This window comes from Pyrgilauda ruficollis, unplaced genomic scaffold, assembly GCF_017590135.1.
Source record: "Pyrgilauda ruficollis isolate IOZ18807 unplaced genomic scaffold, ASM1759013v1 scaffold10, whole genome shotgun sequence".
Classification (NCBI taxonomy): domain Eukaryota; kingdom Metazoa; phylum Chordata; class Aves; order Passeriformes; family Passeridae; genus Pyrgilauda; species Pyrgilauda ruficollis.
Window position 1 is genome coordinate 13125845 of NW_024508101.1, and position 25440 is coordinate 13151284.

General features: G+C 38.0%; 1 protein-coding gene across 1 annotated transcript in view; it reads right to left on the reverse strand.

The window, feature by feature from the left end:
• Positions 1 to 6132: 6132 nt before the first annotated feature.
• Positions 6133 to 25440, reverse strand: part of CACNA2D3 (calcium voltage-gated channel auxiliary subunit alpha2delta 3) — a 389621-nt gene continuing 370313 nt past the window's right edge. The window contains exons 35-38 of the mRNA XM_041463788.1: positions 23622 to 23733; positions 7937 to 8049; positions 7064 to 7146; positions 6133 to 6225 (exon numbers count right to left, since the gene is read on the reverse strand). Of these exons, the coding sequence (XP_041319722.1) occupies positions 6133 to 6225; positions 7064 to 7146; positions 7937 to 8049; positions 23622 to 23733 (401 nt within the window). The remainder of the gene's footprint in view (positions 6226 to 7063; positions 7147 to 7936; positions 8050 to 23621; positions 23734 to 25440) is intronic.

The window sequence follows — 25440 nt, forward strand, 5'->3', positions numbered from 1 at the left end:
CAAGAAAACTTTTATCAGTGGAAAATAAAAATTCTTGACCTTTCAATATCTTGCAAAATATTTATCTTCCTACAGAGATCTCTGTTTATATCATTACTAGTGGACCTAAAGGATATTAACTAGATATCCCTTATTGAGTCCATACTTGTATGAATTCAAGTGTATCACATTAACTCCAGGTTTTAAGCAGAATTCAAAATACTCTTTGTTTACTGTTTCTCCGGAGGACAGATTTCCTGGGAGTTCTTGAAATTCTCTGGGTTTAGGCTTTGAAAGACTGAAGAGGAAAGAGCAGGAAGAATGCCTACTTTAAAGGAAAATGGCTTTCTGAAACCCACAAAGATCTGATGATGGGAAATCACAAGTCTCCATTAGAGTCTTTATGACCAGGTTTCATGTCCTGCTTTTTAAAGTCTGACAGAGATAATGGAATTACAAATTAATTGTTGCTCTGCTTTGTTTTTGATGCTTAGAAACTAGCAATGTAATAGAGTACTTTTTTCACTAATTATTTCACTCACATCTGTAGACATTAAACAGATGTACCTAAACAGCTTCATTAACTATAACAGACAAAAAAAATATTGTCAGAAACTTGGGATTCTCTCTTAACTATTGCAGTAATGTCTCAGAGGAAGCATTAGAAGGTCCAGGAATGCAGCTGACTGCTTCTAAATTAATTCCCCACCCATATACACCCCCCAAACAACATGGGAAAATGAAAAATAATATTTCATTTTTCCAGTTAAACCCAACTGACCAATGCCAAATGAATAACAAAGAAACAAACCAAAATGATTCTGTGTTTCTCCTTTCAGGATTCATCTGCACATTTGCATGTGTGCCCGAGCATTCTCAGTTCGTTCAGCTATCCCAGCTAGTCCCGACTAGCTTCCTCTATCAAACATTTAGCACTCTGCCTAAGACATTTAAATAGCTGATTCAAAACACTTCTCACCATGAACTGAAATCTGATCTTCCCTTTCTCCTGGAAGTGAAATACCCAGCATGTTAAAGCTGCAAACTAAATCCTAACATAGTCAAACAAACCCAGCATTAACCACTTGAACTTCTGGTGTTAAGGTTCAAATCTGACTCAGAATTGTCAAGTGTAACCTTTTCTTACAAGGCTGCTTTAAACACATATAAGTGCAGTTCAAGACCACATCTGGAATGAAAAAAACAGATTTCCAGCTTGATCTTACAGAGGCCCTACTAGCTGTCAACTCCTTATAACCTCTTGATAAAAGAATTCAAGTAGGAGATAACCAAATTCTGCACTACTTGAATGAACTAGAGCTCAACTCTTCAAAAGCATATTGGATTTTACAGCACTGTGACATGACAGACTGGAAATTTAGCCTCAATTCCATTTAAAGATAACAAGTGACTTGCAATTAATAAGGAAAATATCACAGGGAACGCAGTTGCTTTCATGCCACTTATTGTGATATTGCATTGGTTTTTTTCATACTATTTTGTCAATCTTGTGTGAATTACCTGAACATTTGTACATAGCCAACACTCCCCATTTGCTGCCAGAAACTGCTAGCAGCAGAGCAGAGCAGAAACATGAGCTTTTGACACCTGGTGAGGTGTTAGAGGGTAGTGTGAAACAAACCTAATTACCTGGTTATTCCTGCCACAGTGATGAGCAATCAAATCTGCTAAAACTGTTGAAAAGGAAATTGTCTTAAGGTTTTAGCCTCTCAACACTTGGATGGCTGGATCAATCCACATGACTGGCTACTCTTAGTTAAGACACCATGAGACTTAGGAGAAAATAGTCAAAAATGTCTAATGCAAGAACAGTCAATGAGTTCTTCCTATATTAACACTGTGCTTTGAAATTCTTCAAAGCATCTGCTAGGCAGAACTGTGGACTTAAAAAAATAATTCATACTGAAGTGCAAACAATAAAATAACATTTGCTGAGTTACCCACACTTACCATGGGAAGAAGGGAAAACTGGCTGGGAGAGTTGGAGATACATCCTTCCACTGAGAGCACCACAAGAACAGACTCTGAGTTGGTATACCCAAGTTGTAACACCCAGTTCCAAAAACTGTTCTTGGGAAGAAGCATAGGACTGAATCTTGAAGAGGACAGAAATCCTCCCAAGGAACTACAGCAAGAATATTATTATATTGGAAGAAATATGATCTGAACTTAAGGGCCAAAGGCTAAAGACAAGGGAGAATAAAATTGTCTTGTGAGTGGATTGTGATAAACTCCAGTGAGACCTTCTGGACTCTGTACATGGGAACCATTTCTGTCTCAGTAGATACATGGGAGCTGGACCTGTCACAGGGAATACGTTGTTGTACACCAGATAAATAAAAAGGCAGTCAAATACACAGGGAAGGATTTGAAGAAGTAGAAAAAAAAGCTGCATATTATTGGGAGTATCTGGGGCAGTTCAGGGAAAAGAATAATCAAATAGGAAAATCAAATATAAATATTTTCCACGGGTGAAAGGTTTTGATGCACTCTTCTGCAGAAAACTTTCCAGTTGTGAGTGCCTATTTACATTAAATCTGCACGAGCTGGAATTTCTGAGGCCCACAAAGTCCCAAGATATAAAAGTCCTTGGAGGCCATAAAGGGCTCAGGAAACACATGGAAATAACTGGAGGCTTCCAGCCACAAACCTTCTGTGCCAAACTTCTATTTTGCCTCGTGAACTCAAAGGGCTAAACAGGCCAGTGCCTTGTTCTGGGGCTCCTGCTATCAGAAGAAAACTGAAACAGTCTCTTGAAGCCATTTAGGCAATGAAACAATTACTGCTGCTTTTAATATCTTCTTGCCCTGGGCAGCCACCTGTGTCGCCGAACACACATATTGCAGAGCTGGCCCTGGCAGCAAAACACAGTGGGTCAGGCAGTCTCAGTGTCACAAAAACAATGAGAGGAGATAGCACAGCTGTGGAAACCTGCCTCAGGCTCTCTGGCTTACATGATTTTAAAGGAGTGTTTGCAGCACTGACAGTTATGGACAGTTTTCCCACACAAAACTATTAGAAAATGGTGTGTCCACGGCCAGCCCTGAGCCCCCAGACAGCTTTTACTTTATCAAGATTAAAGGAAGAGGAGGCAGCTGGGGCTAATAAGTTGCAAATCAATGCCATTAGCAAAGAGAGTAAAGAAGAAAAAAGATCCAAGCCCTGCAAAAGCGAAAGCTTTTAGCTCTGCCTCTTGCTGTGCAAAAAATAATTGTACAGTTGTCCCAGTTCTCCTTGGATTTGTCCTCAGATTCAGGGAGATACAAGATACATAAAATGTCTGAATTTCCTCTTTATTAAAATATATATGTAGCTCACACATATGCAGCTGTATGTATACACATGCACACATATTTCTTTCGCTATTTAGTGCAATTGACTTTGCATCAGACGTTGCATAATAATTTCAGTACTTAAGGAGAATAGCATTTTGGATTGGTGAGGTAATGGAATTAAATTCCATAACCTTCTATGACTTGCCACAGGCTATGGAATGACAGCACAAACCTACTTCATGACATGGTATCTTCACACCTTCAGAGCTAATGACACAGGGACCAGAAAACTCAAACACAGGCAGGAACAACATTAGCATGAGATCAGCTTTTCTGGAAATCTGTTTCAGCAGATTCAATCTGTTTCCCCTGTTGGAGAACTCTCCCATGAAACCCACGAGCATCATTTCTGTGTTCAGCCCAGGCTGCAGCCGTTCCTTCTGCACACACACACCCCTGGAGTCCCTGGGCCTTGTGTCCATTTCCCTGACTGGCTTTATCAGCCTGGATTCACACTGCACCGGAATAGATACAAAATTAAAATTATTAATTGCCAATTCTCCAATAAGAGAAATGGCAACTCACAAAACTGTTTTTACATTTAGTAATTTGCTTGGATTACTCTGTTTCACACAGTGATTTGTTTGGGTACACCAATGCATTCTGCCTTCATAACTTTGCCTTAGTGTGTGAAAATGAACTGTCACACATTTCTCTGAGCAATATTCATTTACATGCCCATATTATAAATATCTTTCTCAATATTAATTTAGACTGTCATACTTTAATCTCTCTTGTCACTCCCTGGCTCCTTTGCAATTAAAAAAAACACCCACCTCTTCCCAAAATGAACAGTGAATTACTAACACAGATTTTCACCTAGGTTTTGTAGAAATACACTTTCTCCATTAATGTATTTCCTTTCTTTGTAAGCAATGATGATTAACACATCAGACAGTTGTATGCAGAGCTTTTCAATAGCTCTAATGAGAAAGATACTTTTTTTCCACTTTCTGCCAACAAAGAAAACCACCTGTATTGCATTGGCTATAACCATTAAATACCATTACAGAAGAATGTAATCAGATATACAAAAGCTATGAGGCTGCAATGTTGTGAATTCTGGAAACTCAGAAGGAGAATCAAAAATTAAATACTTTAGTTATAAAGAATTGAAATTACTTTTTTGTGAGAATGATGGAGGGTAAGGGAGAGTGGAGCTCAGAGAAAAACCAAGCAAAGAAGAGCAGGATATCCATGTCAGCCAAAGTGGAGAAAATGCCTTGAGTTCCCAATTTCCTTAGTAAACAAAGAATGTCACTAGGACAACATTTTGACGGAATGTCAGCTGGAAAATTATTCCATAGAGAAAGATTTTGAGACCAATAAGAAGTCTGTAGGAATACACTCAAAAAAAAGACAAAAAAAAAAAAAAAAAAAAGATGTGAAAAGACATGAGGAAAAGAAATTCTTGAGTGCAAAGAATGGTTTCAGAATCAGAAGGAGTACTAGTGCATTTGAACCCATTAAAGCACTGGAGTGGAAATTTTGTTTTACTAGTTCTTCCCCTTACAAGCTGAGTAGTATTCTTTAAAACAAAGCCCCTCTCAGTGGCCTAGCTCCCTGTTCCCAACCAAGATACACAGCAAATCTGCTCAGCATTTATCCAAGGCTGAAAGCAAACCTACACCCAAGCAGGAAACTGCAGTCTCCAAGCACCAGATTTAGAGCAGTGGCATTTTATTGTGTATTTAATGAATCATACTGTTAGAAGGACAGGTCATCATTTGATAGCATTCTATAAAACTCCAAAGACAAACTGAGACTATCATAGTTCAAAGATCAAGATCTTCAGCAAATATATCCACAGCAGGGACTTGGCTGCCAATTGCAAAGGAATATGCTCATCTTTATTACCTCATTTCCCTTACAAAGGAGAATGTAAGGCCTGGAATAAAAACATACTGGTCTAGGTCTTTGCCTGCCAACAGGGACACTCAAAACCAATTTTCTGCTGACACAGACGTGTTGCAAGTTAGACTTTCTCTGCTTATCACTTTCCTCATAAGGAGCTTCTCCTGTCTGACATGAGATCAGAACACCAGCAGAACAGTGACACCTCTTGATGTGGGCTGTTCTACATATCTTCCTATTCCTTTAGATAAAAAGTATTTGATTTATGCCATCTGCAGCCAAATCAACCAATTTGACCCAAAGTTGCCTAAGTTAGAAGGCTTTAATAAGGCTTCTAATCACTTTCTAAATGCAGGTAAGATATTTTATGGCTATTTCCAGAAACCAAACCTCTATAATTCAGCACCATATATTACCTGCTCAGCTTCATACACACACAGGTGTTTCCTTAACTTGTTAATAAAAGCTATTCTGCCTTATTATAAAAGCCAAGTCCCCATTTTCTTCTTTGATTTTTTTCAGAAAGAGGCTAAAAGCATAATAAAATATCATCCATTTATTTTATTTTCTTCCCATCATTCATTATTTGAACAAATATATTAGCATACTTAAAATACACTCTGAAACTGTGATTTTAATATACTTTATTGAAAAAAGTACACAGTTTAAATTGTTTTCAATGGGACAAAGCAATGGTCACCTCTATCTACCAAGTCCTTTTTTGATGAATCATGACTGCCATATGCCAAATTCACATCTGCACGACTTGCAAAGTAAAAAGATAAATCTTTTTTCAACATATCTTTAAGAATTTATATCACCAACAGTTTAAAATCATGAAATGCTGATGCTCTGACTATATTTCATGTCCTCTATGTTGCACCATTTCTCAGTTCACAGTTTATCCATGTTTTAGCATGCCAGTTGAACACATCAGTCAATGTCACCTGGAGAAAATCATCAATAGCAGAGGAAGAAGAACAAGAGAAGGTTTAGCACTAAGGCCTGAGACACCGCCACATTCTCTTGCATTTTCCTAAAGAAAATAAAACAACAACAAAGGAAAATAAATACAAGCCACTACAGTCAATTATGACACATGTTTTTTTAGCAAACATAGGCATAAGAACACTGATGCAAACAACAAAGCCCATAATTAAATATACTCAGGAAGTAATACACATACACATTTTGAGCTGAACAAGTTTAGGTTGTAGACTGAAACAACAAGCACTACACCATCCCCTCCACTTTATACTTTAGGTCTTGTTCTACATTGCATTACATCAGCAGAGGCAGAAATTCAAGTTACTCCAGAGTACAAAGGATGTCAATGGACCTATGCTGTACAAGCCGCTGGAATCACATCCTGGTCTCTGTCAGCTCTCCTTGGCACTGTGTGAGAGCATTATGCAGAACACAGAGCAGTAAATACGTGTAGTGGAGGGGTCACTATCCCTCCCAAGCAAAATTATGTGTGAGCACAAGGACTATAGCGTGACAGGTATGATGCTGAAGCTAATTACTGAAGCAAACATTAACAGCACAAAGTTCCCAGCCATCTCTAGCATGGAATCCAGTGGTCACTGCTTGAGCCAGAGTAAGTCCTCAGATATTCCTGGCTGCCAGTGCTCACACCCTGCCACGTGCTCTGGCATGACACAAACCAGTCTGCAAAAGCAGCAGCTCAAGGCACTGTCCACATGAGTACAAAAAAGACTTGTAGCACTTACAATATCCCTCACTTCCCTGACTACTGAGCCTTCTATTTCCCAACATTTCATCTTGGAAGATAGTTTTCCTATCAATCATTTTTAAAGAAATAAAAAATTTACCAGAGTCCAAAAAGAAAGGAAAAGCAGATAGAAACTTACTTCAGGGTGAAATCCATGACAAGATTCTGGGCGTCTTCTTATCTTCTGAGATTTTAACCGTTCACATTTAAGGGATTCATTATGTACAAGACAGTTAAGGAGAGATGCTCTGAGCCTTGCATTCTCTTGGGACTGTTTTGAAATGAATACAGTGAATTTCAGCTCCTTTCTTCATCCCCATTAAAACCCCAAGGTGGTATGTTTGGTCACCACAAGGAAAAGAAAGTGATTCTAGTGCTTTCCTCTCTGTGATCTGTGTTTTCAACAGCATGGGTGCACTCACACTGCTGACCTGTCTCTCCATAAGTCTTCAATAAAAGCAGACTGCAGGCTGCTTTTGACAAATTCCAATTTATGGGAATAAACTAATCCTGAACTACCTGAACAACAGAACAACAAAAATTAGGAACTGAGGCAACCAAAAAATCAAGTGATATATTTGCTAAATTTTTATAGTTTTGGAAAGCATGATTCTGAAACATTTTCAATGCTCCAGTCAAACCTTAAATAAAGAGATATCTGTATTAGAGTGAGTTCTGTAAGTTCCAATATAATGAGGTCCATCCTTATAAGAAAATTACATACTTAGTGCCTAATTTGAAAGATGTTCAGCTGTCTAAAGATGACCATGACTTTATGCTACATTAGATCCATGTAAGTGTGCTGGCTTAATTTATATTGGCTGTTCAATAAAGAAAAAAAAAAAGTGAATTCTCATTGAAAAAATAACGAAAGCATATTCCCAGATGGCTTAATTTCAAACAGCACATGTAATAGGTGATGATGTCATGCAATGCAAATTTTACATGATAAAAAGTTTTCAATATTTGCATCTTGAATCTCTTTCTGATCAGTTTGTAAAAAAAAGGATATATCTTATTTCTATAGGTGCCATGGTAATTGGTGGGATAGAATCACAGAAGCATTCATTATCTACTACCACCATGAAGAGGTTGCTACTTGGGATCTGCTGGATAACAAAAGACCTGAAAATTAAAAAGAAAACAAATAATGGTGACATTATCAGCATTTAGGAGCCACTGGTTCTTGTTAGGAGTTTATCAGACTTTTATGTATTTACAGTCTGGAATGGAACAGATCCACAACACTAATGAAGGCTCCTCTGCAGCCACACACTGACAGCTCACAGCCCCAAACTTGAGTCTCTACAGTTGTACCAGGGCCTTTGTGCACTCTGGGTCTTGCTTGAAGCAACAGCAACTCCTGATCTCAGCTTTCATCTGTCCTCTGGAGAGCCATTTTATTACTGAGCCAACAAAACAGAGATTAGACCTCAAAATTTTCCAAAGTGATTTATTTTAGAATAATGACTATCTGGTATAAATATGGTGATAACTCAGCACCACATTCAAATGAAGACAAAGCAGGCCACTCAGAGGGAGAGCAAAAAGATAAAGACATTTTTCACAAGAAGGAAATCACCCAGGGAAGGATCCTGTGGGCACCAGTCAATGATGCACAGAGTCTCAGTGAGCTGAACCCTTAAGCACATACCAAAGAAAAAAGGGACAAAAGGCAGAGCTAGATAGACACTGTTTAGCCTTTGCTTTGAAACTCAGCACACAATACAAAGAATGGCTTTAAGTTCAGACTCAATTCTTCATGAAATTTTGAAACAATCTGTTAGAATTTGTGTACCCTATCAGCAGCGTATCGGCCATGTCAAATATCACTGAAATCTGGCAACTCCAAGAATTAGGTGTTTTGCAGTGTGGTTTGCTGGTAAACGTACAGAATGCTAAGTGAGGGTTTGAGCACCAAGAAGATGTGGAGAGAAACATATTTTTCCTCAGACATCTTTCTTTAAAATACATATTGTCTTACTATAATAACTCCCTGCTTTTTCCAAAGATCACAGAAGATGAAATAGCAGAGAGGGCAGGGAATATTTAGACCTAGCCTAAGAAAAAAAAAATTTGGAAAACTTACTATAAAAATGTTGCCAACGGAAAGATTAAATGCTTTTCAGTATTTTTTAAACTTACTGAACCTCCATTAAAATTACACTTAGAGTGATCTGCAATATGTTAACTTTATGTTTATACGTGAAATATACATTTATGGCATAATGTAAAAGGCTGAACTTTATAAATGTACCTACCAAACAGCTGGAGCATGTAGCAAGACTGACATCATTGTAATGGAGCATCTGTGGCTTTGTGGATTTGTGTGTGGGAGAAATGGGGCCAATAAAAGGAAAGGAGGAAAAATCTTTAGCAAGCAATAGCACCAAAATTGTACTGCATGAATTTCTCAAAACAGCTATGAATAAATCAAACAGTAAAGGATAGAAAAAACATTACTTTTATTGCCAGAAATTGGCACTATTTGCATTTTGTGCAGTCTGAAACTTATATTCATTGTATCTTTAAAACTAGCTCAGAAAAGAACCTGATGGGCATAAAATGCTTTAACAATTAATTGGATGCTAAATGATTAATTTCTTTTTGCTGAGAAGGGAGTAATTAATCTTCTGCTTTACCTGTGGTGTGCCCAAATTCAAGCCCTTTTGTGACAGCCCCCAGGTGAGCACTGAATCCTGTGGAAAGCATGTACCCTACAGCCAGTTTAAAGGTGCCAGCTCATGAAAGCTGAGCAATTTCCCATCCTGATTCTTCTTTCACCCACTTTGAGGTGCCACAAGGGCTGTGCAGTATAAGGCTATTCCTTCCTCAAACTAGAGAGGGGGGAAGAAAAATTCCCATCACTTCACCTAGCTGGGATGAAAGCACTTAATCCAGAAGAGTGTTCCAACTACAGAGTTATGATGATGAATAAATTACTACACAGCTAAACTATGAAGTCTAGCAAAATTCTCTGTATTTCTTTATTACTGGAAGCCTTCATAATTTTTGATTTCATCAATTTGGGGAATGCCAGTACCTGCACTGACTGATGGAAATTATGAATTAAAGGCAGTTCAAAGAGCAATATATTAGTCAAGTAAAAACCCCTGTTTGCTACCTTAGGAATTATATCATAGGCATCAACTAAGTACACTGACTCTGTTTACCAAATAGTGAATATTCTTACAGACCTACAGGCTGTTTAACTACTACAGAAGCTTGTGAAGTGTCTAAGCCTATGGTGGCTGCCACAGAGCATGGGACTGCTATAAAGAAACAGACTGAAAATTTTGGCTCTCTGTGGCATTTTTTTTCCTTAGTGCACAATAACAATTTCAATAATATGTTGAAAAGTGAAACAACTGGCTTCTCATCCTCCCACTAGAAATAATTTTAAAAGATGTTTTCTTCCATCTTCCAAGCAGTATATGGCCGTTTCCCCTTACACAATTCTCAAACATGATCTGCAAATGAAGTTGTAAAGCCAACATAACAGCAAGTGAAGACAGAGGATTCAAGACTGAGCTTGAACCGAGCAAATAAATAAGAGCAAAAAATGCCCATTTTAGCTTTCTGTTCTATTAATAGTTTGCACAAACAAAATATACCTCTTTCAGCTACTGTAATTTTAGATCATTTCACAGTCATGAGATATTCCTACCCTCACCAGATGAGTGGCAAACAAGTTTGTGGCAGTTGTAAGCACCACGGTTGCTGTGTGAGTGTGCAGATAATTCACATGGCACTGCTTCCATGCCCAAACTGGATAAAGCACACAATCATCCCAGCAGCAGCTCTGCTCTTTGAGACCAGCCTTCAGTTCCCATGGTGACATGCATATGCATCTTTGAAATTCATTTTGAACATTCATGCCAGTAAGTCTCAGGAACCAAACATTCAGAGAAAACAAAAGGTGCACAAACACAGTCAGACCAAAGCCTTTCAGAGACTGAGACATTCCACCAAAATACTTCACTGTGTACGCCAAGGCTCTGTTGCAAGGCAGAAAAACCTCCAGCAAACAGCTTCCATGGCTGCAGGGAGAAATGAAGTCGCTGACAAAGTAGGGAAAATGGTATTATCTTTTTGTGAGATCCACTGTGAGTCTCTAAAGGTTCTCTTACAATAACCAGTTCTGAACACCTGCTGGCTTAAGCTGGCATTTGTGTCCCTGCTAATATGGAAACCAACTCTCAAGGACTGAGTAAGGGGTTTGGCTGAACTTTATTGCTGCTTTAACAATCAAAAGAAAGTCTATGTTTAAGTGCTTTATTATTATAGAGAATGTTTCACATTTAAAGGATAAAGGTCTTCTTGTTTTAAGTAGTGTAAATCTTTTGATTTGAATCCTTTTCCTTTACTGGAGTATCATCACCATCATTCAGTGGGGCAGCAAAGGAATAGGCTTGCAAATATCTCCAAATATAAAACAGACTAAACTGTTGGGGTTCCTGTAGAAGCTACATTGAGTCAATAAGAAGCTTATTAATAATTTCTCCTCCATCTTTCATCCACTGAGGAACTAGCTTGGTTTATTTGATGTGCAGGTTCAGAGGCTTAAAACAGACCTGAAAACAAACTGTTTCTTGACTTTGTGAGGAAGGTGAGGAAGGAAGAAATTTAATACTTGAAAGGCGTAGACAGAGAGGGAGGAAGAAAATCTAGTTATGCCAAGCTATTTTGTTAATGAAGAAAAGATAACAACAGAGAGTTGGTCTGCAAGGAACTCTGTATTTTGAGTCGGAGTGTTACATGACAATTTTGTCATGTTGCATACACAGTATCTGTTTCTTTTTAACCTCTTTTGCTTTTGATCCATATAAAAACATGAACACAAATAAAATGCAAACAGATTTGGGAAAAAAACCCCAAACAAAACAGCTTCATCTTTTAATTGGAAGTAGAAAATATTTGCTCAAAAAGCAATACTTATTAATCTGTTCCTTGAAAATTAATTTTTCATTGTGCAATTATAAAGAAAGAGACTTGGACTGCAAGTATTGCTGTGTTCATAATTATATTTGCTAGTCATGCTTCAGAAGGCATGATAAGAAAGCACACTTTCAATGTGTGCCTGGTGGCTAAACGACTCTTCCCACAGATAATCAGTTCTTTCTAACTCCTTCAGACAGCCTGTAACTTGGAAAGCATCACAAGAGCACTGCAGTGCAAATGCTGGGGTGCAATCACACCTGCTGCCTTTGAGCACATAACTCAGGTTCCTGCATTAGAAGGGTGAGCACCTCCAACCCTGGCCATGCAGAGACACAGGATATTCAAGGATAATTCAGGGCAGGAGCTTGGCTTTGGGATCTGAGTCATCTTCTGCAGGAGGGTCCTTCTCTCTAACATGGACAGTGATCCTGCAGAGAAATGCATCCTGAACAGGGTGAAACATGACACTTAAAGCTAAGTGTGGGCTACAACACCTGTTCTTACAGAGCCAGCACACTACATCCAAATCTGGTTTGTTGGGGTTTTTTTGATTTGTTTGGTTTAAATTTAAATTGGATTCTCTCCCTTTTATTTGTATATGTAAAAGTCTTTCAAGAGTTATGATATGTATTCTATAGTTATAATAATTTCTTCCCCAGACAATGTTTAAAAAAAGCCCAAGCAAATCAAACCCCCCAGCCTAATTCCCAAAATTCCTATTATTAGAATAGCTTTCTTCTATAAAGAGAAATAATTAGAATATATACAGTACAGAAGCAGAGACTGAGGGACTGAGCTGACACTACCCTTGCAGCACTGCCTTCTCCCACACTTCTTTCTCTTCCTTTCATCTTTCTGTCTCTGAACCCCTGGGTGGTAAAGAGTTTGAGGGCACTGGAAGAGGGACAAACCTCTCTGGAAAAGGAGGAAGATGCTCCAAGATGGAGGAAAGGACAGGGACAACAGGCCAAGCAGTACCAGTGCCCGGAGGGAAGCAGGTTTGCTGCTCCTGCAGGAGGTGCCTTTGCCATGAGGACTCTGCAGGCTGTCTCCTTAGAGATTTTGGAGCATTTTCCAGGCTGATGGAAGCAGGCCCAGCAGGACCAAGGCAGAGCTGTGCCCTTTTTTCTGCTGGCTGCTGTATCCCCTGACAGACCAAGCCCAGCTCACTGGCCAACTTGCAGATCACACACTTCTGTAAGTCAGATTTCCCTTCTTAATGCAGGGCATTGCTTCACTACAAATACCTCAATCATATGGTGCAAAATCTTTATGTGGCAGGCTTAACATCTTGTCTCTGAAATGCAGTTGGCTTCCTCTTTCCTTCCCTAGCATAGCTGGATCAATAACAGGCAAAGCTAAGGTAATTCTGTTTCAGACACACCAGAGATGTGTCTTGTCCAGCTAAGCAAACCTAACCTTTAAGTTGTTTACTCCCCACTATTTGACTACAGTAGCTGCTCTTAAAGGAAATCAATATTACAGTTGAGCAGCTTAGTCTCTGTATTTCCATGCAGGAGAGGTAATCCATTTCCTTGTCCACTGGTGTTAAATTTTGGACAGGACATAAACTGAACACAGACGTGAGGTTTCCCTACTAATGAGCAGCCACTTCCCCAGCCCCAGCACAGTGAATTTTAGGGAAACTGGTTCAACACAGCATATTTTATATGGGCCTGAGGGTGGGCCAGGCAGCTGCAAGAGAGGGCACAGTGATAATGCTCACACTGAGGAGCCCAAACACCACCATTTCTTGGTCATTTGCACGGAACTATTTTCCTTTTCCTGGCCTGCAGCCCTGCTGCCATTAGCTCTGGTGGCTACTGACACTGACACAAGGCTTGTTTCAGCAACAAAGAATGGCAGGGATCCTCCTGAGAGCATTCAGGATTCTCCTGAGAGCATTCAGAATTCTCTGATTTTCAGATCCATGGCTCCCTATTTTCTTCAAACAGCTGCAAAGCCTGAAAAGTGTTAGAGGGAACAGAACAAATGTCAAGCAGCATGGAAATTGGAAGACACAGGATAAAACTATGCTTGTGGGACCAGAACATTTAAAGAGAATATCTTCTCATTATACTGAAGAATGGAAGATATTTCTTTGTAATTTCAGTAGGATTTGAGCACAGCAACAACACTAAAAGCAATTCAACTTGTTTTAAAAACAATGCTGTGTGTTTCCTGTTAAAAATTTTTTTTCCTCACCAAAATACTTGATTATTGCACTTTGCTTTAAAAAACCTTGTTCATAAGTAATAATTGCTGATATAGAAGCTGTATTTTACAATCAGTATTCTCTTTTAATTTTACCAAAATACCCTGCTGTTATATCTGTGCCTATAACAACAGACACTCTGCAGTAGAATATGTGGTCATGACAAACACATGGCTTAGGCAGGATTTTAGTAATATAAATATTTAAATCACTGTTCGGATTCACTTTTAATTCCATGCTCAGGAGGCTTAGCAGCCTGATTTAAGGGCAAAAAAAAATCCATGTATGTATTTTCCATTTTTTCCTTAATGACCACTGGAACACTATTACTATCGTTTAATGTCACAGTGATGACTGTAGGGCTTAAAATCAAATTATGAGCAGAATATCAGAGTACTGTGTTAGCAAATGTCCCTCCTGCACATACATAATCATATCAATCATTTTCATGTGACAATAGAAAAGATCCTTTAAATACCACCTGTTTGCTCAGGCAGACAAATCCTACAAACATGGAAGAATTTCACTGTGAGGAGTTTGAACTGAAATAAACACAGGGCAATATTTTCAAATATTGAACCTAAGCAAATGCACAGAGATGTGAGGAAGTGTCTAAATTTCCATGGAACTCAACTTAAATAGCCCTCAGTGGCCACTCTAGCATCACTCTAAACTTAGCCTTTCCCCTCTGGGTATTTCAGTGTATTTTTTGCCTGCAAACCTCCATTAATGAACTTGGAGTATTTTGGATTAAGATGAGTTGCAACTTTGGGATTAGATTTCACATCTGTCAAATGTGATCTTTCCTAGTTTTTAAAGAAAAAAAAATACCAGCATGAGGGCAGAGTAAATGGAAAATATTGTGCACGCTGCACTCAAATATGTGTTACTCACATAACTGTTGGTTGCAAATGTTCAACCCTAATGGTCTGGAACAAACTTTAAGCATTCAACTGGAGTGCAGATATCCACTTTGCTGTTTCCCAACTCCCATCATGTGCTTTCCAGGCTGCTGGCCACATTTCCAACCCAAATCTCTCTTGCTTATCACATTTTTGCAATGAATGAATGAAATGTTTATATCACAGTCAAGTTGTGCTACTTGTTTTTTGGGTTTTTCATGTTTTTTTCCCCCCAAATAAATGATGATAGAGAATGAAATATCTAATGCAATTTGTAAAAATAACATATATGCCAATAACAACATTTCTGAGAGCTGGAGCAGTATATAAAAAATCAGCTAATGGCTCTCTCACATGAAAAGAGGCAGATAAACTTCCAGCCCCAGGCTTGAAATTGGATCCTGACCTCATGCTAGCAAAATATTGCCACCACGTACAGCCTGACTGCAGTACAATTTGGTGCAGTACAATCAGTGCAAACACAGAGCAAAGTTTAGCACTGGGGATTTAGGTGAGCAGTGTCATCCTCACCATTCCCGTGCTGCTGAATGCTCAGAGCCCCACAGAGCTGTGCCATGGCTGGAAACCAAGGGATTCAGCCAGGACGCCCAGAAGTGCCCAGCCTCCCTCACTCCCCACCAGGAGGGGCTTCTTTCTCAATTAACTGATGTTCAGACAAGAGTGCTTGACCAACTGCATGTTAGGAATGCTGTAAACATCTAAAAATTTAGAGTGTACAGCCTTTAGGATGACAGAAGATCCTCATTGATTGGACTGTTTGTGGCCTTTCTAGTGCATCCACCTTTCCATACGAGGTGTAGGACAATGAAGAGTTTCTGACCTCCAGCTTTAAAATGTACTGGCAATTTTTTTTTTTTTTTCAAAGAAATCAAGACCAGAAATCCCACAAACTTTAAATATTTGCCAGCATTCATACCCCTGAACAAACCCAAGCTGAGTGTGACATGTGTAGGTCTCCACAAGCAGAGTGGGTACCTGGTTCTGTGCTCACAGTGACCAACAGAGGAGACAAGTGACTGGCACAAAGCAAATCATATCAGAGCTCTGCTAAAGACTTTTCCTTTTGAGAGTGACACCTGGTTAACAAGACCACAACAGAGAGGTCAGGGAAGATACCCAGGCTGAAAAATGCAGTTCCACTAGAGCATGTTAGAAAATACGCATTTTTAGCAGAGTTCTTTAGCTCTACACAAGTAGTTGTGGTTTATATTGAGATACATCTCAGATTGCGTTTTTTAAAATGCTATATGATTTCTAAGCTAGGTTCTAAATATAACTTTAAGATTAAAAAGCAAGTTGATAAATTCTGGTTTAGGAAGGCTCTCAGACATCATATGACATCGTAAAAGTAACATTTAATTGCAAGAACTGGTAGCTACTCTTTTCCACAACTTTAGGTCAAGTCTCATCAACATTAGGACTCTAGCAAGGAACTGCACAACAGAAACTGAAGTATAAAAAGCAGAAATGACCAGGAGATTCACATTAAAAGAGCAATAAATCCTGGAGCTAAAGTCCTCATTGGATGTTTCCACAGTGTGTTTGCAAGGATGCTAATTTATGTTAATTTATTTCTGTTAACATAAACTTTAGCAACAATTGAGAAGGCCACATCTGAAAGTCTTAAGCACACTACGTGCCATCTTTTCCATAGCCAGCTAAAACTCTGTTATATTTTATATAATATATAAATGTTCCTTGCATGGCTCTCAAATCTTACTATTCATGTAGTTTTTCTAAGTTAAAGGCTCTAAAATATTCATTAAGCTGTCCCAAAGCCTTTAAAAAGGAAACTGTTCCATGTAAAGATGTCTAAGCCATGTTTGCATTGTTTTACGTCTGCCTATAATATGAATATATTGCAAACTAAAATTAATGTTCCATTATTAGCAATGCTTCACAACCGTGTCTGGCTTTAAAAATTCATTGCGACATTTCTCAGTTTCAATCATTTTTTTCCTATCCCAAGCCATTGTTAATAAAAATAATATATATTATTACTGAGCTCTATACATTGTGGCAGACATACAACTTTTTTAAATCCCCTGTCATTACAAAGCATCCTTTCATTGCATCAGCTACTATCTATCATTTCATTAATGTTTATTAATGCTTGTTCAAAATGTAAAATTAAGCTAACTTTTAAGTAGATGATGATTTATATTTTAATGGAGTACTGATTTTAACTATGAAGAGTGAATGGGTGCAGATCATCACATTCCCCTGCAGACATTTTATTGGAAGTGGGGAGTTAAGAGGAAGACTGCACGTCTTGTCCTACTGGTGAGAGAAAACCTGTAGCTAAACTTCATTTTCACTAGAAGTCCATGATTTTATGGTGCTTACAGAGGGAGACATAGGGTAGCAATCTGTGTACAAACAACTAAAATGCTCCAGAATTCAGCAAGTATACTAAAAATGTTCTGAAACAAAAAAAGAAAAAAGCAAAAGCCCCAAGCAAACAGGAATTCTCCAGCCTCGAAAACTGTCCAAGGGATTGTTAAACTGATGACTGGCAGGCACAGACCTGCCTGGTAACTTAGATATGTCTTGCCCTATTATTTTATATACCTTTTTTCTTAAATGAAAATAGTAATTTACAGTGTTTCCTGAACTGGTCATTCAAAATATACATTATCAAAGGGTAGAATTAAATTGCCCATACAGTGACTTTAAATTACACCTGCATGACAAACATTATAATCACTGGTGCCTTTGAAGTGAAGAGAAAGTTACTCAGCCTGCAAGTGGAGAAGTGTGGGTAACACACAATATAACATTTTAAGCTAAGTATAAAGACCTTTAATAAACAATTCTAGCAGTTTAAATTGCATAATTTGATACTTTTTATAAGGAAAGAACAAGGAAAAAATATTTTTGGATCTTCTGGAGTTTTGGGGTTTTGGCTAAAATAAGTTTCTAGAAATACTGCTGTTGCCTCAAGTTTAAAGACTTTTTAACAGCCGTAAGTATTCTTCAAGTCTAGAAGATCTACTTTTCAAAAGAGAAGTGCAAGATAATTTCATATACTTAGATTGTGATCCTTGAGTCTTCAACAATGAACCACTGAGGCATGCAAAACACAGAGGTTCCCTTGATATTCCTTTAGCTCCATGCACATCTAAGCAAGCTGTCAGAAATCAAGGTCTGTTCAGCACTGTGAAGAGCAGTCCTGAGCAGATTGGCTGCAGCACACCTGTGACCCAGCATGGGCACAGCTCCAAACCATCCACGTGCCATCGTCCCGTGGGAACCGGGCACGGCTGCTGGCAAATAACAGTGCAAAAACACACGGGCTGGACCCAGGGTGGGGAAATAGAGACAGCATTTCCCTCAGGATCATAAAAAGCTGATACAGTAAAAAGAATACAATCCAAAATGTCTTCTAGAAGACTGACTATAATTTAATGTCCGAGGACAGACACAGGGACGTTCAGATGCACATTGATAGAGCTCTGAAAGAGAAGAAATTGGCCCTGGATGCTTTGCTGGTTTATGTGGCAAGCTGGTTTGTTTAGAAGTAAACTAACTACATCTGAAAAGGCAAATGATTATTTATTTCATGGGAAATTGAACTGTGTATTTATTTTCACATTTTAAACATGATCAAGTACAGCAGTTTGGCAAGCCTCTACCGAGAAAGAAATGCGGAAATATTTTAGCAAATGGTGGTATGTCTCGAGATTAAGTGGGTTTTAAAAACCATTTCCATTTTAATGTCTGCAGATTGCACTGCTCCTGACACTAATATACTCATGCCCTGAGCAGTCTGCATCTAATTAGTGTTGTTATTTATCTGTTACTGCCAAATCTGTGCATTTAGTGGACAAGTCTGAAATTTGCCATTATAAATCCACATGAAGGGTTCAGTGTCATCCTGAACTACACTTCCATTGCCATTTACCTCTTTTGTTGACAATAAACAGCATTCAATGCCCAGTCTATGAGAAAGCAAGAGAAACAATTTGGTTTCTTGATGTTTTTCCTTGTTAAATTAATGTCTGCTTACTAACACTCTGTTGGGACAACTAGATGATACATGGGACAGTGTTTATTCAAATAAGTACATCCTATACATTTTAACAGGCAATTTACATGTGATTTACATGCCCAACAAGGTAAAGGAAATGTATTCATCTTTCATATCTGGCATAATTAAAATATGCATAAATCTTTCCCAGGGTTAGGATGATTGTACCTAAATGCTTCCTTGCTTCCCTAGTGACAATATGGCTTTCTTATATTTACTTTCTTCTTTGTCTTAAGATTGTGAACAAAGGATCAACTGGAAACAAAACAGTTTCTTTGGGGTTTTGGCATTGACCTTGTAGACCCATGAGTACTGCAATTAAAAGTGAAGGGGGATTTTTTTGGAAGTAAGGCCAGATTTTTGATCTTCATCCAAGTCCAATATGTCATCACACATGAACAGGAGAGGTTAAAAGGGCAAATTTTTAAGCATTGGACTGTGCAACTGCTGCCTAATCTGTATACCCACAGTTTTCATAGTGAACACACAAATTTGGCAACTATGCACTCAACTGCAGGTTTGAAATTTTAACATATATGCTTAAAGTATAAATAGTCAGATGACTAAATTGCTATACTCACCTTTGTAGCAGTTATAGCTGAAATTAATGGTATTTTCCTAAATATAGCTAAATGAAAACATTTGAACTTTTATGCATAAATGAGATTTGCAATTAGACAAAAACATTTTTGTTTGTTCCACAGAGATGGAAGGATATACTAAAAAGACTGGCAAACATTTTCTAATCTTAACAGCCATCATCAATTTTATTTTATAACAACTTTGACATTCTAAGGATTCTTTTCTTAGACACTTTTACTGCAAGTAAAATTTGTTATGATGATATCCCCAGAAGGCAAAAACTGGTGAAGTACCCAGTGAGCATTGCTGAAGAACATTGGTTTGCACACTAATATTTAAAATTGGCTAGAATATTGGGGCGATACTTCATAAAACTACAGGCAGCACTGAGACATTTATATAGTCTAAAATTTCAAGCTTGATGTCTAATCAGAAACTCATCTTTGAGCAGTACAACACCTTTAAAGTCCATACAAAGTACATCTGTCATTAGTGTAGTTCTGACTCACAGAAAGAGTGAGTTGAGACTGATAAAGGAAAAATATTTATCCTTAGCAATTAATTACTTTCAATGTTGAGGCTGTGATAGAACAGTCTATGATATAAGTTTTCAGAAGGAACGGGGTTTGTTTTTTATTAGTTTTTTTGCTATAAAAAGGAATAGCTTACTGGAAAATATGAAACCATTTCAGATTTTTCAAAAAATCCCAGTTTTTCTCTCTTGTTGACAGTGCTCAGAAAATGTGGGTTGACTTGTTTTTGATTGCTGTTTAAATAACAGATTAATTTAATAATCATTGGGATATTGAATAACAACAAATTATGGGGTGGGACAGCCAAACCCTGACCCTAATGACATTCTTATGTTAATTCTTATTTTCTCTTAGGCTCCTGCTTTCTTAATAAAAACCTATATTTTTGAAAATCGTTTTTAAACGTTGCAATTTATCCCAAAGTAGTTTGCTTGTAAGAGATAAGTTTACATATAGGGAGGGCATTTTATATGTCTGTATATATTTATTGCCTGACTCAAAGCCTGCTTATGTGTATAGGTGTCCTTCCATTGAATGAGTTCCCAGAGATGGCTGTAAACATGAGCCAGTTATTAAAAAAGTAATTAGCAGGTAGTCCTTTCTACTGTGTGATTTATTTCAGCATATTTCAATTTAAATCCAAGTACCCATGATTAAGTTTATGATTGGAAATGTTTATGAATTTTCATTACTGCAGTTGGTAACTGTCCCTCTGTGCATGGGAAGAGTATTTCTACAAGATCAGTGGCAGCACACCCATGACAGAATAAAACTGCCCCTCACCCTGTGACCTTGCTGGCTATGACTGTGACTTTGTTAGCAAAAACACAGTATTTGTGCCCAAAATGTCTTATCTGAGTAACATTATATGGTTTCCATTAACATCAGTCATCATTTTTACTTCTACTAAGAGACTGTTTTTAGTCTCCTTTTTCAGACAAGGGCTCTATAGTCGTGCCTGGCACTGCAGGAACAAAAGCCAGGGACTGGGGTATCTCTTGACACAAACTTGCTTAATGCAGAGTATTTGCACAACTTTTGTCTGCAAACATCTTCACAACATGCAGATTTTTCTATTGTCTTTCAAGTAGTTTTTCAGTATTCCACGGGGTGCATAATCAGGTAAATATTTACACTTATCTTCTTCTATTTGCAATAAATATTTGCAATTATGTGTCACAGATTAACCTCTGACATGATCCAAGGAGGACACAGAAAATAATCCCACTGGCTCCAAGTGATGCTGCACAGGTTAAGCACCAGCACAGTGTCAGCTCCAGACTTCCTGCTTTAAAGATTGCATCTGAATTCTGACTGATTGAGCCCATCATTCTTAAATTACAAATATTAAGCAATACACTTGCTTGTAAAAATATTTATTGGTACTGAGGCTATGAAACAGAAAACTGGGTCAGAAGATGTAGGTCTACAAAGGACTTCGGGTCAAATTCCTTTGCTGTTCTGCGGGAAAGTGTCCTGGGTTATAACAAAAATATTTGGAATCCAATGCAGTCTGCAATCTTAGATGCAATTTGTAGATTGTTAATGACAGTGGGTAAACGGTACAACGAACAAGTTTCCCATGAGAATCTAATAGTTCTTCTGGATTATTTCTTTAGGTTTTGCCATTGCTTGTGGAGAAAAATAATGGGTGCCTTGAGATCAGTTTGCAACTTACAGAGTTTTCTTTTATTTTTTTTTCCACTGTGGAACACAAAATGTTTTTCTACGAAAAAGATCTTAGTGCATTATTTTTGAAATACTATAATTTTCACTAAACTCAGTTTCCAACATGGTGTGTTCCAAGTATTGCAGAATTGTATTATTTTTGAAACTTATTTCCTTTGACCTGAAGTTACCTAGGAACACAGACTAAAATCTGCATTCCTTTGAGAAAACCTAGTCCTGTTAAATTAATCTTCTTTGCATGGAATCATCTCTGTTTGCAATATTTAAACAGAATCATACAATGGTTAGTGTTTGAAGGGACCTTAAAAACCATCTGGTTCCAGCCCCCCTGCCATGGCAGGGACACCTTCCACTAGACCAGGGTGCTGAAAACCCCATCCAACCTGGCCTGGAACACCTCCAGGATAATTTGATAATTTATTGCACAATGTCTCAGTAACCTTCTGTTAAATTATCACAAAATAAGGCGGCTTAAATTCTACAATGCTGGCACAAAGCACTCACAGCAGTGTAACCTTCATTGTATTCGATATGTCAAGTGGAAAAATCATGGCTTGATTTTGTTGAGTTTGTACTTTTCAGGCAGTGGGACCCATTGTTGCACTTAAAGGGTTCCAGAGCATCAATTTACAAAGCACTCTCATACTTCTATTCCACAAAGCCATATAAAACCAATTATTCATACTAGACATTAACAATTTCCTTCTACTTAAAAGTTGGTCAGTAGCAAATGAAAAGTGAATATTAGCACTTAAAATTTATCTGCAGTGTACTTACTCCTGTTTCCTGTTTTAAAGTAATGAAAATATCAAGGAGAAAATTTAGGAGTAAGTCCAGAAGCACACCTATTGATTTCAAAGTGAAGTTTTCACCTTTATTTGCTAATTGCATATTGATTTAGCCTGGAAAGGAAGAGCTGTAACAATTTTTGTTTAACTTATACATTCTTCCTGACGTTTATATTGATAGACAAATTATTGCTGTAAATACTAATCTCCCTGGTGATGACAACCTCTCAGAATAATGGAAATCCAATTAAGAGACTTATCAAAAAGTACAGACATTTGCATAAGCAATACCTATGCAATTTCACAATTAAAATGTACCAGTACTACAGTCAAAATGTCACAGCACAAATGCAGACAAAACACATTTTCAGCATGAAAGAGGAAAGCTAGACTGAAATCTTCTTCTTTTAGCTCTATACGGGACAAGTTTACAGGAGTGCTGGTAGAAATGACATTACAGAACTGTCATGTGAGATTTGTTATTATTAACTCAGCTTCCCAGCACTGAAAGTTTGGAGAATAGATTTAATCGTCTCCCACTCTTTCAGACTAGCAGTTCTAAGAAGGAAACTCTGTTTGGCATTCCAGTAAAACAACCAGATCTCACTGTACCACAAGGGAATTCCTAACCTATCCAGCAGGGTTTCACTCCTGGACGGGAGACGGAACAGCTCTTACCTTTTGAATCTAAATCTTACAGCCTATGCCCTTAGAATGCTGCCTGAGTTTAGGAAAAGAATTAAAACATTCTATTTGCAATTAACATAAACCTCTACCACTTTGACATTATTTTGGTAGAAAGTAATAGGCACGGCTTTCGTTTAAGGGCATCAAAGTTTTAAGTGACCCCTGTAAGGGGAGAAATGACACCTTGACAGAGGTCAGTACATAGGATAAAACACAACAGACTCGTACATTCTTCAACACAGCCTTGAATAATTCAGTTTTATTGCTTTGTCACAAACAGTTGTATAAAAAAAAATGGAAAGGGCTTACTTGAAACAGTCATCGCAAGCAATATTCCCCGTGGTCTCCTTTATAGTGCGCTCGGAAACAAAGGCTGGATACTCTGTGTCACAGGGCTCCAGGGTTTGTTTCAACCTCTGCGCTATAGGCACAGGAAAAAACATCTTGATGTTAACATGAGAAGAACAGCACACAAAATTGTGAACAACATGAGATGCTGTGTTACAGAGCTCGCAGAGAACGGAAATGTTACTCAGCTTCTGCCACCCTGTGAGATTTCCTAGGCAGTGCATAACACTATTTTTTCAATTAAATTTAAAAAAAGAGTTTATTCACAGAATGCAATTTTGCAAGACATCGCTGTTAAAGTAGTTATTAATGGTTTAGCCATTGCCAACCTACTTTACATTTATGCACAAGTTTTTATTCTTTCTGTGTAGATCCAAGATGGATTTACTGTCACTTTTATCTCAGTGGTACTGTGCATCACTAACCTTTATTCATGGAAGTTCACATTTATTTGGTATGTAAATTGTGGTATATTTTACTGAAGCCAAAACATCTCTTTTATATTACAGCTTGGGAATCTTTGTAGGGTTTCATCAGTTAAAATAACTCTGTGGGTGGGAGAGGCAGAAGAGTTACTTTACCCAGCAGCAATGCTTGTTATCTGCTTCCCAAAATAGTAATAATTAAGACTTCATAGCACCTTTAATCTGAAGTCTTTGCAATGCAGGGGAAAAGTGTCACTATTTCCATCCTAAAGATTGGGAAACTGAGTTACCAGGAAGCAGTGGGGCTGGTTCAAGGTCAAACTACAGGACAGCTGCTCTTCTGGCTCTCACACTGAAGCTTCTGTCACACAATGTTTCTCTCTCATTCTCTTTCTTTTTCCTCCCCACCCCTTCATTGTTCCTTAACACATAGATACACTTTGCACATCAGCACAAATGTTAGCCCTATCTTAAACTAATTGCTAAGTGGGAAAACAAGATGAGGTATGACAAAAATAGATTACACAGGACAGGCTCTTGGGCTTGACAGACCTTCCCTGGAGATGATCTGTTTCAGAGTGAGTGGTGCATCCACTGAGCAGTGCCAGGGGAGCCACCACATCTGCATTTCCAGTCACACCAGAGCAGGCATTTCTGAACTGCTCACAGTTGTTGTATATGATAAAAACCCAAAAATTATTCCACCAAATGCACAGATCTCAAAGGAGGTACTAAAGCTGGTCAGAAAAGTTTTGTTATTTCTCATGTTTTCACTATGGTTGTGAGATGTTTAATAGTTCATTATTTTTTAGAAAATTGTGTTACTAGCTCTATTGCACCTCTTCCCTTTCTCTTCTGTTCTCCTTATCTGTTGTCAGGAATAGCTGGAGTTTATCACCTGTGTTTTGAGTCTATCCTTACTTGTACTAACATATGGCTTATGTAACAAAGAGGCTGAAAAGATTCCTTGGTCTCACATTTCCTGCACCTCACTAGACTCCAGAAGATGATGGGCTTGCCCAAGGTTTAGGGGTTCTTCTCTCTCATTTACAAATGTCATTGCAATTACAAGATCTTGTGCAGAAGTATTTTCCACAGCAGGGTTTGGCAAAGGGGCAGGTGTGTGTGGACTCTCCAGCATCTTCACAGTATAACACATTCCACTAAGGTCACAGTTTGAGTGGGAAGCAATTTCTCCACTCAAGGAACTGACGTTTTGGTTTGTTTTTTTGGTTTTTTGTTTGTTTGTTTGTTTGTTTTTTTCCTGAGCTTTGGTAAACATTGTTAAGTAAAAAATAAATGTGCAAGTTTATTATTTTTAATTACATGAAGTACAGTCATAAATATGACAACTC